General features: G+C 35.6%; 1 protein-coding gene across 1 annotated transcript in view; it reads left to right on the plus strand.

Moving 5' to 3' along the window:
- The first annotated feature begins 12,512 nt into the window (after positions 1 to 12,512).
- Positions 12,513 to 13,152, plus strand: part of LOC125681706 (uncharacterized) — a 41,346-nt gene continuing 40,706 nt past the window's right edge. The window contains exon 1 of the mRNA XM_048921899.2: positions 12,513 to 12,808. Coding sequence (XP_048777856.2) covers positions 12,665 to 12,808 — 144 coding nt within the window. The 5' untranslated portion in view covers positions 12,513 to 12,664. The remainder of the gene's footprint in view (positions 12,809 to 13,152) is intronic.

Consider the following 13,152-nt stretch of genomic DNA (forward strand, 5'->3'; position numbering starts at 1 on the left):
CAATATTAAAAGGTTTAAGCAGTAACTAAGCGTTTCCCAGTTTATTGGCAGAATTTGTTAATTCATAAGTATAGCTATCTAGAAATATATATCTACATGTATATGTATGAAATGCTTTATTAATAAGCCTTCTGATGTATTGTTTGGGAATGTAATATATCGACACTCTATATAATGCATTGAGAACACACACAAAAAATGTAACAAAAGGTACTCAGACACGAATTCTAATTAGTGATACCCGAGTTCTAATTAGAAACTCACGAGCTCTACAGCGTAGATCGCGAGATTCTAGATGAAATAAAGAAGGACAACAAAAATGACTTACGGTTGCTACGTACTCGATCCACATTGACGTTGTTCGTGTTTATCAAATCCCACACTGGTATATCGAACAACAAAGTCATGTTCACAAATACAAGGCTATGCCGACAATAATCTGATTACATAGAACTCAAGGTTACCGGACATGTGTACAAGTATTGGATTCATCCATCTGAATACAAATCCAGCCATTCATTTCTTATATTCATTTATACAATCGCTCTTTCCGACCAAAATATGTCCGTCATCATAGTTCTCCTATTTTGGAATACTCTAGATAGGATGATTGATTGTATAATGTTTAACGTCCCTCTCAAGAATTTTTCACTAATATAGAGACTTTGCCATTGCCATTAAAGGACTACAAAGGCTTTGCTCGACACTTACGGCCTTTCATCTAGGAAGGATCTTTCAAGTGCCGCATCTGTTGTGACGCGAAGCCTCGGTTTTTGCCAGAAGGATAATTTGTACCCTCAAATAGGACCCAGGGTCACCCCATTATAGGACCTCGGGTCACCCTATTTTCTACACAGTTTACTACGCTATAAAAATAGCCCAACATAAAGTGAGAGTACAATGCAGACACTGTATTGCACACTACCAAAGGAAAATCAGGGATGTGACTGAATTCCTCAGAAATCAGAGGAAACTGGTCAAAAGGGGAGGAAAACACCTCGCCCTGCCTGGAAAAATATCATTTTCTGCCACTTTAGATCAAATCCAGAGTGTTTCACTTTTTCGAAAATTGAGCAAATCAGAGGATTTCCTTTGAAAAGAGGAAAAATTACACCCCTAATAATGAATATTGAGGAAGTCATTGTTGATCATTTGCATGTCACCATTTCTTAGAAGAAAAAATAACCCAATTTTGAAAATGATAATTCACTGTTATCTGCATCCCTCAAATGTTCCCAAATACGAGAATGTGATATGAACCTAGCTTATGGTAAATACAATGTAGTGAAATTGAACTTGGAATATCATCCTTTTATCTATTTGTAATTTATTTACAGATAACTGTAAGATAGTGTTGCACCTAGAGGGTGACCTCTAGTCACCTATAGATTTCAGACATGAAAATCATGTTACGTTGGATTATATTTTATGATTCTACAACAGTGTCAAGGTGAAATGTTTAGCACACCTGAGCCAAAGAATAAAATGAGCTTTTTTGATAATTTGTCTATTCGTTTATAAATCTTCTTATCTACTGGGCATAATTTTACCAAACCTAAGTAAATGTTGTCCAAATTTATCTTCAGATGGTTCATGGGTAATTTGTCTAAATTATGTTATGGTTTGACTTTGTAATTGTTAATTAGAATTGTTGTAAATGGGAAATATAACATATGTAAGGCGTGTCTGCAAGATGTGTATAAGAGATACCGGGAAATATGGATTTCGGACATTGGAGATTAGTCATGTGGTCACTCCACTTGTTACTTGGCTATATGCATTTGAAATATAAGTAGCAATATAAACAAGGGTGACCTATGGTCATCCATACTCTGAGATGTCGGTTACCTCTGGACACATTTCTATCAATTTTGTCAACGGTGACCAGAGGTAACCCTTGCATGACCATTGCATCCATGGCTGACCAGAGGAAACCCTTATATGACATTTACATCAAAGGGTGACCAGAAGAAATCCTTATATGACCATTACATCAAAGGGTGACCAGAGGAAACCCTTATATGACTATTACATCAAAGGGTGACCAGAGGAAATCCTTATATGACCATTACATCAAAGGGTGACCAGGAGAAACCCTTATATGACATTTACATCAATGGGTGACGAGAGCAAACCCTTACATACATGTATATATGACCATTATATCAATAAGTGACGGGATAACCCTTATATGACCATTATATCAATGGGTGACCTGAAGAAACTTATATGATATGTACATCATTAGTAACCAGAGGTAACCCTTATATGACATTCACATCTATGGGTGACCAGAGGTAACCTTATATGACATTTACATCAATGGGTGACCAGAAGAAACCCTTACATATATATGACCATAATATCAATAAGTGACCAGAGGTAACCCATATATGACCATTACTTCAATAGATGACTAGAGGTACATGTACCCTTATATGACATTTACATCATTAAGTGACCAGAGGTAACCCTTGTATGAGCATTACATCAATGGGTGACCTTTGGTAACCTTATACGACCATTACATAAATGGGTGACCTTTGGTAACCATTATTTGATCATTATATTATAATGGTGACCACGGGTAACCTTTGTAGAACCATTGATCAACAGGTTGGGAACAATTCCCCTACATCGATATGGTCCTACTGAAGCATATTTCTTTGGTTTTATATAATGTATTCATCTGTAAGCATTGAAACAAAAACATTACTCCGTCAGGAAAAGAAATATAGATTGATAATATTAATAATAATAGTAATTATTAAACAAAAGAAAAACACAGAAAAATGGATAGATCTAATAAAAGGATTCATAACAGAACGTAAATTGGAGCATGTCTACCTGCCGAAATATTTGTGCTTCGACAAAGTCATGCAGAAAGTAGGCATATTCACCCTTTTCTAACAGATAAGAGTTTTACTTGTATTTATTATTACGCACATTTATTTCGAGATATAAAAACTACTTTCGGGTGACCCTGGGTCCTACTTGAGGGTACGAATTATCCTTCTGCTGGTTTTTGCGGTCTCATCCGAAGGACCGCTCCATTTAGTCGCCTCTTACGACAAACAGGGGACACTGGGGACCTATTCTAACCCGGATCCCCACAGCAGTAGAAAAATATAGAAATTAGAATGATGGAACATTCGCAAGATTCCTATGAACCATTGGACGAAACCGTGCAAAAATATTTACCTGATCGAGATCTAGGGCTCGCGTCAGTAATGAACGGTCAACAGGGGATGCTTACTTCTCCAAGACACCTGATTCCACCTTTTGGGCCCGTGTTTGCCCTACTCTTAATTTTGTATTCATGGGGTTTATAAGAATGATCACTGATGCTTACTTAATCCTCACCGTTTATGTCTACACATAAGGCGGCTACAAGGTTTCTCCATTGGCTCTTGTCTTACGCTGCTCGCCCTATGGTGTCCCAGTCCTGCAACTCTAGTTGCGTGTTGCTCAATAGACTGATGTCATCTGCAAAGTCTATATTCTCTAGACTCGCTGTAAATGTCCAGTGAAATCCAACGAGGCTCCTCTGTCACTCGTCTCATCATCCAGCCAATGCATAAAAGGAACATGAATGGTGAGATGATACGCCCTTGTCTCACACCAGATGTTATCAGAAACCATTCAGATATTGTTCCTTCATGTCTCACTGTGCATCGGAATCCGTTATACATATCTTTTATGATCTTTTTGGTATTCCATATCCCTTCATTATTTTCCACAGCGTGACCCAAAGTATGCTGTCAAACTCTTTCTAAAAGTCTATAAAATCAATATACAATGAGGATCGCCATTCCAAACGCTTATCAATGATGTTTCTCAGACAAAAGATGTTGTCTACACATGACCTGTTCCTTCTGAATCCACATTGCTATCTTCCCTTTTCATTTACCTCTACTTTGTTTAGTTTCGTCTCAAATGATTTGTTTTTTCGAGATTTATTGGCCTTTGTGCCGAATATAGTTTTCTTGACTTTTTCACCATGCTTTAACTTAGGAATCTGAAATTTGATATGTAGTTACCGAATGCGTAGATACAGATCAGCTTTAACAATTGTTACGGTTGGCCTATTCAAACTTGTAAGACTTAGTTTCATGGTTGAATGAACTTCAATTTTTATTATCCAGACAGTAGTTTATACTGTATCCTTCAGATCAAGTTTCGTTTCGTTACAGTCAATTGATTTTATAAGGTTGATGGGGCTTTGTGTCGAATGTTGTTTTCAGTACTTTTCTCTACAGTGCCTGAAATTCATGTGTAGATACACATTACTTTCAATTCCGTTATCGTTGAATTACATGTATTCTAACCCACAAAAAATGTAAAACTTGATAACATGGTTGATTGCATTCAGTAATGCTTTGTACTCTCTTTATTTCTCTGTATTTTTACTGTATGCGATCGATATAATTTAAGACATACCCATTTGTGATCGATATCGTCTGATTCACCGTAACTATTTACAAAAGTTCGTAATTATTTCCTGGTGTTCACAAATGACATCCGCCCGATCGCATAATATATTATAGATTGTTCGATATTTTACTCAAACACAAAAGATTAAGACGCCATGTGGTGACATAGACGTGGGTACAAAGTTGTGAATGTTGAAGACACTAAGTGGAAGTCTTTGTATTAAAAAATTATGTGCGGGGTTTTTTGGTGGTCGTTTTGAATGGGCTTTTTGCTTTGGTCACGTGGTTAAGGCATATAAATAGGCGAACATGTGTTTGGACGGCATTCTAAGCACACTCGCTAGTTTTGAAGTGCTATACATGTACATTAGATATGTACAGGTACATTTACTAAAAATGTATGGCGGACAGTGATTATAGTATCAAATAGAATGTATATGAACAGTTTTTGCTTTGTTTAATTTGAAAATATGATGTGTTTATGTTTGTAAAGAATAAAGTACTAGCAAGCTGCTATCCTATACTGATAACATGAGTTTCTTATTTCATGGAAATCAGCATTTTAAAATTAATTTATATTCGGACGAACAAAGTGAGGGAGATTATAAGCTTCGTAATACAGAGTACTGGAGGTGAGGTTATCCTTATAGTGTAACACGGCAATAGAACTCGAGGCTGAGGAGAAGAATGAAGGGCTGTTTGGTGTGACGATAAAAACATCTATCTGATCATAGGCAAATTTTTAACATGAAATACCAAGGTGATCTCACGAAGAATATTACACAAACAACTCGACTTGGGATCGAAATAAAGGTCTTGTTTCCGTTGATGATGCAGGGATATTTCCTCAGCTATCGTAAACCTTTAGAGTTCTATTACAGTAATTTAAAGCAGTATGGTAAGGCCTTCCACAGCGATAAGTACTATAATGTTGGTGTTGAATTACACCTCAAATTCTGAAGTATAATTGCAAGTGCTACGGTTAAACACAAAAATAATACTACCCATACGTTAATTGCGAGCGAGCTATCATAATTATATTTCTCACATGATAATTTCCCGTGACGTCATCTTATCAAATACATGTAACACGTAATTTAAAAAAACCTAAAGAGACCCTACTAATGAGCAAAAGTAAAGGTGACCTTTTAATGATATGAGTAGAAAGATAAAAAAAATCCTCTCTGTATTGTATGACTACATTGCAGCATTGATTGATTTAAATGAAAATGCTAAGAGCAAGTGTATACTCAAACTAACCGTGCTATATAATTTGTCGTCAGCGAAGTAAGGGAGTTGCCCGCACTCCTTTAAATTCCAGCACTTTTTAAAACATCAATATATTCATAATATATATAAAATAAATTACTAGCTATACATATGTAACATATGCACCTGAGCTTTTGCACTACTAACATACGATGCGATTATTTTTGCAAATGAGTCCATTTTAAAGCGTAACATATACATGTATGCATATTTCGGAAGATTTCAAGGTCACAATATGATATCAAAATTATCTTCGAACATACTATACATGTATCTCAAAAATGCAATACTACAGAGAAATAATTCAAAATCACTTGACAAGAAACTCTACAAAAATACAGGTTATTACTTGATAGCGGTACTAGAAAATGACATTGTAAGGCCAAAAAAATGAATAAATAGTTTCTCGGGCCAAATTTTCAAAATTTTGATGAAGCAGGTAGAATTTAAAAAAAATAAATATTTTTCTTCAAAATAAAAAAACTAAATTTACCATCATCGTCGGAAGCCCACGGTTGATTACACTTCGTTCCTCTCTCCATCACCTGTCGGTCCATTCATTCCTACTCGCTCGTTCTCATGAATAATTAATGAGGCAATTTGATTGGGCGCTCATCGTACACCCTCAGCGAATTTGTCCAATCAACAAGACGCTTTCAGCCCAATTTCGGTATTCAACTGTTGTGATAACAAAGTTAAGTTAATGCTACGTTTAAAAACAAGAGTTCCGTTACTACCGATTACTTTGATTGGACGATATTTTTAAATGTTTATTCATGAGAACGAGCCAGTGTGAATGAATGCCCACGGGTGATGGAGAGAGGAACGAATCGTAATCAACCGTGGATTTCCGACGATGATTTACCATCAATCTTTGTGGGTTTTTTAAAAAAAATTTGAAATATACTTTTATTGTGCTTATACAATAATTACATGCAACACCGAAGGCCACCCCACCCCCCAATGAAAGCAAATGTCCTTAAAACACTTTGAACTAGAGTATGGAACCTCTAGTGCCATATCACAACTGAAATTGACTCTTAAAAACAATTGTCTAACAGGGCATTAATTTTTGGTGTTCTGTTGTCTGCTGTCTTTAGTTCTTACAATGTTGACCCACAAGAATACTGAGATAATTTTTTTAATTCGCTCCAAACAATCAATTCAGAGTCGTCAGTTAAGTAAAGAACACTTTGACTTGCACTATGCATCAGCTGCTTTTCGGTATTTGAAAGAATTTGCTGTGAAATTTTGAAAGTTTGCAACATTTATGTGCATGGATGGCAAACATCATTATAAAGTTGCAGTGCTCTGTAGATCTGGTATAAGAGTCATAGTTGGCGAGGAACAGGCTTTTGCTGTGTCTGGATCATGATTTCACGAAGTTCAGCATAATTCCATTTGTGACAATGCTTCTTGACATTCCAGACAAAATATACGGACCATTTTATAGAGCAATACAAAATACAGAGTTGGGCAAACACGGACCCCTTGATATACCAGAGGTAGGATCAGGTACCTAAGTGGAGTAAACATCCTCTGTCGACCGATCACACCCGCCGTGAGCCTTATATATTGACCAGGTAAACGGAGTTATCCGTAGTCAAAATTAGTGTGCCAAGAACGGCCTAACAATCGGTATGAAACACGTCAGTCAACATTTGACCCAATGATAATTTGTATAACTAGATCGTTACAAAGACCACCCTGTACCATCAAATTGTTTGTCAGTAGCCTGCTTTGGTACTAAAAAAAACCCTGACCATAATCATAACAAGCTCTAGCATATCGAATCGGTTGAGAGATATAACACCATATGTAGGTGATAATGGAATATTGCTACATAAATATAGGAAGTTGACGATGGAGAAGCTGAAATCATCCCGTTTGTCATAAAGATGAGTTGTTAGTTTGCCGTTAATATCTACTTTCAATAAAATATCTAAGTATGAAGCAGAAGTGGACGACTCTGTGGTGTCTTTTATTTCGAGTTCACGGGGATATATCGAATCGACACATGAATGAAAATTATTGTTGATAGATAATACGTCGTCGATATATCTAAATGTCGAATTGAAGGCCTCAGCAAGAGATTTTTTCTTCTCACGTAGAAGTTTCATTAAATTCTGCTTCATAGGAATATAAAAATAGGTTAGCTAACAAAGGAGCACAATTCGTGCCCATGGGATTCCAACAGACTGTTTGAAGACCCGGTCACTAAAGACCACGAAGATATTGTCAATGAGGACCTCCAGCATATTTCAACTTCTGAGTACTTGTGCGTGGAATCAGAGTGGCGTTTAACAAAGTATTTTTTTTTTTGGATGACTGATCACTAGATAGGAATATTTGCGTTTTCCATTCTTGTTGAAGAAGCAATTGTCTATGATGACATAAAGTCTAGTCTTTTATTTATCGTGAGGAATGATCTTGTAAAGTGTTGAAAAGTCATACGTTTTGATGGTGTTGATTTGAGAAGTTTTGCGATTTCAAGTTTACGAAAAGTTCTGTAGAATGTTTTAGAATCCACATTTGATTTACACGACTTCTGGTATATGTAGTCGCTCAGTATGTTTGAAGTTTCTCCTTCACATCTGTTAATATTTTTGTGAGAAGCAAAGATAGGGGCTTGGTAGAACATTTACTGGATCCAGCAATGTATCTTTGTAAGGGTTTTTATGAAGTTTAGGAATCCAGTACAGGTTCGGTAACTCATATTCATCCGACCCATTGACTGGGATATTAAATGTGTCTAAAACGGAAACATGGTTTTTAAGAATTTCGTCTTTTGAAAGGGCAGTTGGACTATAAGTACGATTACCAAAAGTGGAATTAATGCCAAATTCGTTTAATATACAGTTGTAATAATGAGCCTTACGAAGACAATGTTGTTACAAGCTTTATTAGCTGGAACCAAAACATATTCCTCATGTAACCTATCTAATTCTTTTTATCACTTCTAGTTTACTAAATGGTTAATGTACATTTGCCCTTGTTGCATGACAAAGATGAAAATGAAAAAGTAAAGAAAAATGAAAGAAAACATTTAACAAGTAAATAAACATTTGAAGAGATGTAATAACATAAGTTCAATATAAATATACAGATGTGTGTGGTAATACATGTTATGAAATATCTGTCAAAAAATAAGAGAAAATGCAAATAAACAATAAATATATACACAGGAGAATGGAATTTGAGAACATTGGTCATGATATGAGTGCAAAATATTGTGGTAAAGGTGAAAGATTACTTAAGCTTAACACTTGTAAGGTGTTAACGCTAATTAACACTAACTAATGAAATGTAGGTATTCATCGCTAGATGCAATGACAGTATAATATGTTCCCTATCAGAAATTTACCCAAGGACATCGGGTGGCAAATTAAAAAAAAGAAATTAATTAGCCCTACGGTTCTGGGCTAGTCGAAAATGCGAACCGTTCTTCTGTGTGCTAAACATTGATTTTTGTCTTCAATTTACAGGGAAACCTCGGTGATCCTACGTACTCTTGACAAGCACCCTACTCTCAAATGCAATGCACGAAAATAATGTAATGCGATTAATCAAGACATCTACGCCAAACATTTCTTCGCAGGAAGTCGGTTAAAATAATAATTTTAAAAAATCACATGAGCCATTTATTTCATAAATGTTTCACCAAACTCAATAAAGGGGTACAAATTCGAGATAAAACTTTTGAAAACCATAGTTTAAAACAGAAGTTTACCTCTCCTTAGAATCAAAGTAACTATGTTAAATATGTGATATCTAAATAATTTCAACATCAATTAAATGGTTTCCAAGATATGTTATTTCAAAGATAGGTGATTTTTTTTTTTAATTTACACTTAAAAATGTACGTTACCATATCATCTCCTCATTTTGCTGTATCATATTTATATAGATTGTTTAGATATTCATATAATATACCTGAAATATATCATCAACGTTCCACTGTTACGGAAATGTACGGATAGTTTTTGAAATGACAAATGGTTTTGAATAATCTGCATATTGACAATGTAAAACTTATACGGTACCAAATTTGATGCACCAAATGCGCATTTCGACAAATAATGTCTCTTCAGTGATGCTCAACCGAAATCTTTGAAATCCGAAATAAATATGAAGTTTTAGAGCTAAATATAGCCAAAAACAGCGTGCCAAAAAAGTGGAGCCAAATTCGTCCAAGGATAAGAGCTATGAATGAGGGAGATAATCCTTAATTTTGAAATGAATTTCTAAATTTTGTAACAGCAATTAAATATACATCCGTATTTTCAAGCTAGTAACGAAGTACTTAGCTACTGGGCTGTAGAGACCCTCGGGGACTAACATATCTATTTTGTATTGCTTATAGGAGTTATGAGATTGATCACTGAGGTTCATTATCTTCACTTTGCTTCTAAACTCCTGTGTCTGACTCTCGAGGTGTGACATGAAATCTTGTTTTGCTTTAACAACTTTTAATATTTTCATAACCATCTTTTTCTTTCCCATATCCTCAACAACGACACGTCCCCACTCATCATAGCTTACTTCTGGGTTACTGATTGCATCACCGATATTTTCCATAGAAGTGTTTTCTAAGCATTTCTCTGTGTTGTTTGGAACGGAGACACCTTCTAGACGAAGTGCTTTTAGTGTCCGTGTCATGTTTGTGGTGTTTAGTGCAGAGGCAGCTATCTCATGTGATGAATGCTGTTGTTCGAATGTACTTGGGACGTATCCTTTGGAAAGAGGCAAGAGAAAGTTTTACTGACAGATTCTCTCTGATAAACTTAGCATGCAAATTAGACAAATAATCAGTCAAAACACGTGTCTGTGTACTTGTATGCACCCCGGTTTTGATCTTGTCTGCTTTGCCGGGTAAATGTCTGCTGTTATCGTCACACTCCATGAATTTATCACGGTATGTTGATAGCGCTTCACTTCTTTTGACCGCTTCTGTTCTGAGAAATCAATAGACTTTGTATTTGCTAGGGCAAGTTTTTATTTCTGTTCAATCCTACCTTTCTACTAAGTGTGCTTATACATCTGTACTTCTTAATGATTTGTCCTGCAATAACATTAAATTTTCTTGATACTTTTAATTTTCCTGGATTATTTACCTCCTTTGCCATTTTTACCTCTTCGATCAAAGCATTACTCATGAGCAGATGTTTTCTAATTTTCTTGGCTTGGTCAGCATGTAGACCAACTTCCTATATCTGTAAATTTGTCTTGCTTCTCGGTGTACTTGGTTCTTTCCTTGCTTCTTTCTGCTTCATTCGTTGCAGTCTTCGAAGTGTTGTTTTGTATTTCCTTTGCAGTGTTGCATAATCTGTTTTCATTTTCGTCAATTCTCTACATATCTTAAATAATTCTCTACCAATTCTTTTTCTGGGACCATTCCGTCTAAAAGGCATCCGAACTATCAATCCTCCTGGTAAGTCATTCCGTGTTCCTAAACTCTCGTACCCACTTGTATCCATGTTTTCTAAATGCTGTTCTTCATTTCTAGCTGCCTCTTCTGCACGAACTCTTTCTTTTTTTTTCTTTGTCTGTAACGTTTCAAAATTTCTGCGTATTCTGTCGCTCCGAGATAGCTGACATGATGGGGTGTTCTTAGCTTTTACTCTTTCTCGATATGCTTTCTGTATTTCAGCAGGTGATTTTGGCCATCTCATGATAACAAAATAATCTAAAATGAAATTTAATTGCTTGAAATGACTTGTTCGTTACCGAGAAATGAAAGATTGTGTTACCATTTATCCTAGGACAATTTTCGGACGCTGCTTATCAAAGCCCTTATGAAAATACTTATTAGCCTACCCTTTCTACTAATTTTGTTATGTTTGCATTTGATCAGTTTACGTATTAAATATAGAATCCACACCTTAAGCGTGATACTATAGTTTCAGCGAAACAGCTTAGAGGTTTTAGATATGGTTATTTTACTCGCCCTTTATTTGTTAAATTTTGTTCACCACTGACAAGTCTTTTGATACTATATTAATATCTTTATTGGCAATATTGAGCAAGTTTGACATTTTTTTGTTGTTCTAAATCTTCACTTTCCCCAAAATTGTAGTTACATAAAATGTGAAATGTTCGTTATGATTCATAACGTACATTAATATTTCATTGTTTACAATAGCTGTTTGATGCATAATACCAAGCAATTAATACAATTTTATAAACAATATTCAATCATTCGTGTTCCCTTTTCAAATCATACCCATTAATTCGCTTTAAAATATGGATGGAAATTTAAATTACATAAAATAGACGATTATTAGCAGCGTAGATGGTCTACGTAAATCGTGAAAGTTTGATATACTGAGTTTAATACCTAACTAACACAGTATTTAATGTTTTATTTCATTGTACGTGCCAATGATACGATTCGGTGACAGAGTAAATGAACACTCTTTTGAGCGTAAAATGCGGCTGTGACACTAGAAATTGTGCTTCCCTGACGGATGCTGTATGGGATTTAAAAATAATACAAAAGACATTGTCTTGACCTCTGTTAATTTTTTATTAAAGCCGTTTATTTCACCAAATCAGCTATCGTCGACAGTAACGAACATTTCAAAATATAATTTCTCTGGCTATAAAACAGGGGGAGAATTATACATGTTCCCAATTCACACACTAAAGCTGCATGTAAAAGCTACCACCACCACCACCACCACCCCAAAAAAAAACCAACATATTTTTCTTTTTGTCTACTGATGTTATTTCTCCGAAAAATATAGGCGACAGCGATTGTACCCCTTTTAATGAGTTTGGGTGTTTACAGTTCTAGTGCTTCTCCATACTTTTTCGTCACTCTAATACGTGCATACCTTGACCTTCATACATCGATACACAATGCAGTTATCCGCCCTTTAATACTCAGCTGTGTATATTCTGTAAGTGTAAACAAATTTTGGTCACAGCCGTGTGTTGGTGCCTACATCTCTCAGTCTGAAATGGAGTCTACGGAATTTGAATACCCCGGGATGACCAGCGAATGTTATCCAGAATGTTTTAACATCGAGGCGATGCCACCACAGCCCAAGGAGAAAAAGCCGGGCCAGCTTCCTGAACACCTCGTAAAACAGTTTTTTGAGGAGGTTTGTCAGTCACTTTATGTTTATCAAACCTATGTACTGGCTAAGAAAGTTTAGCATTACATGTACACAACGAATCGCATTTAAAAACAATAATAGCGTCTCTTTCTGTTTGTATGGAAACACGGAAGTGAAATGTTTCCGTAAAAAATGAAGGTACGATAAATAGAAGATTGTCACATAGGTTAAATCCAAAGCAGATACCACGCAGTGCGTACTAAAAATACCATCATTTAAACATTACAAAAGTCGGCCTGAAAGTATTATCATTTAAAACTTACAAAGAATTTGTCATTGCGTAATGTATTTTGAGATTTTACAGGTAAAATGCAATCTGACTAAAGTAC

The sequence above is a fragment of the Ostrea edulis genome, chromosome 1, assembly GCF_947568905.1.
Source record: "Ostrea edulis chromosome 1, xbOstEdul1.1, whole genome shotgun sequence".
NCBI classification, from domain to species: Eukaryota; Metazoa; Mollusca; class Bivalvia; order Ostreida; family Ostreidae; genus Ostrea; species Ostrea edulis.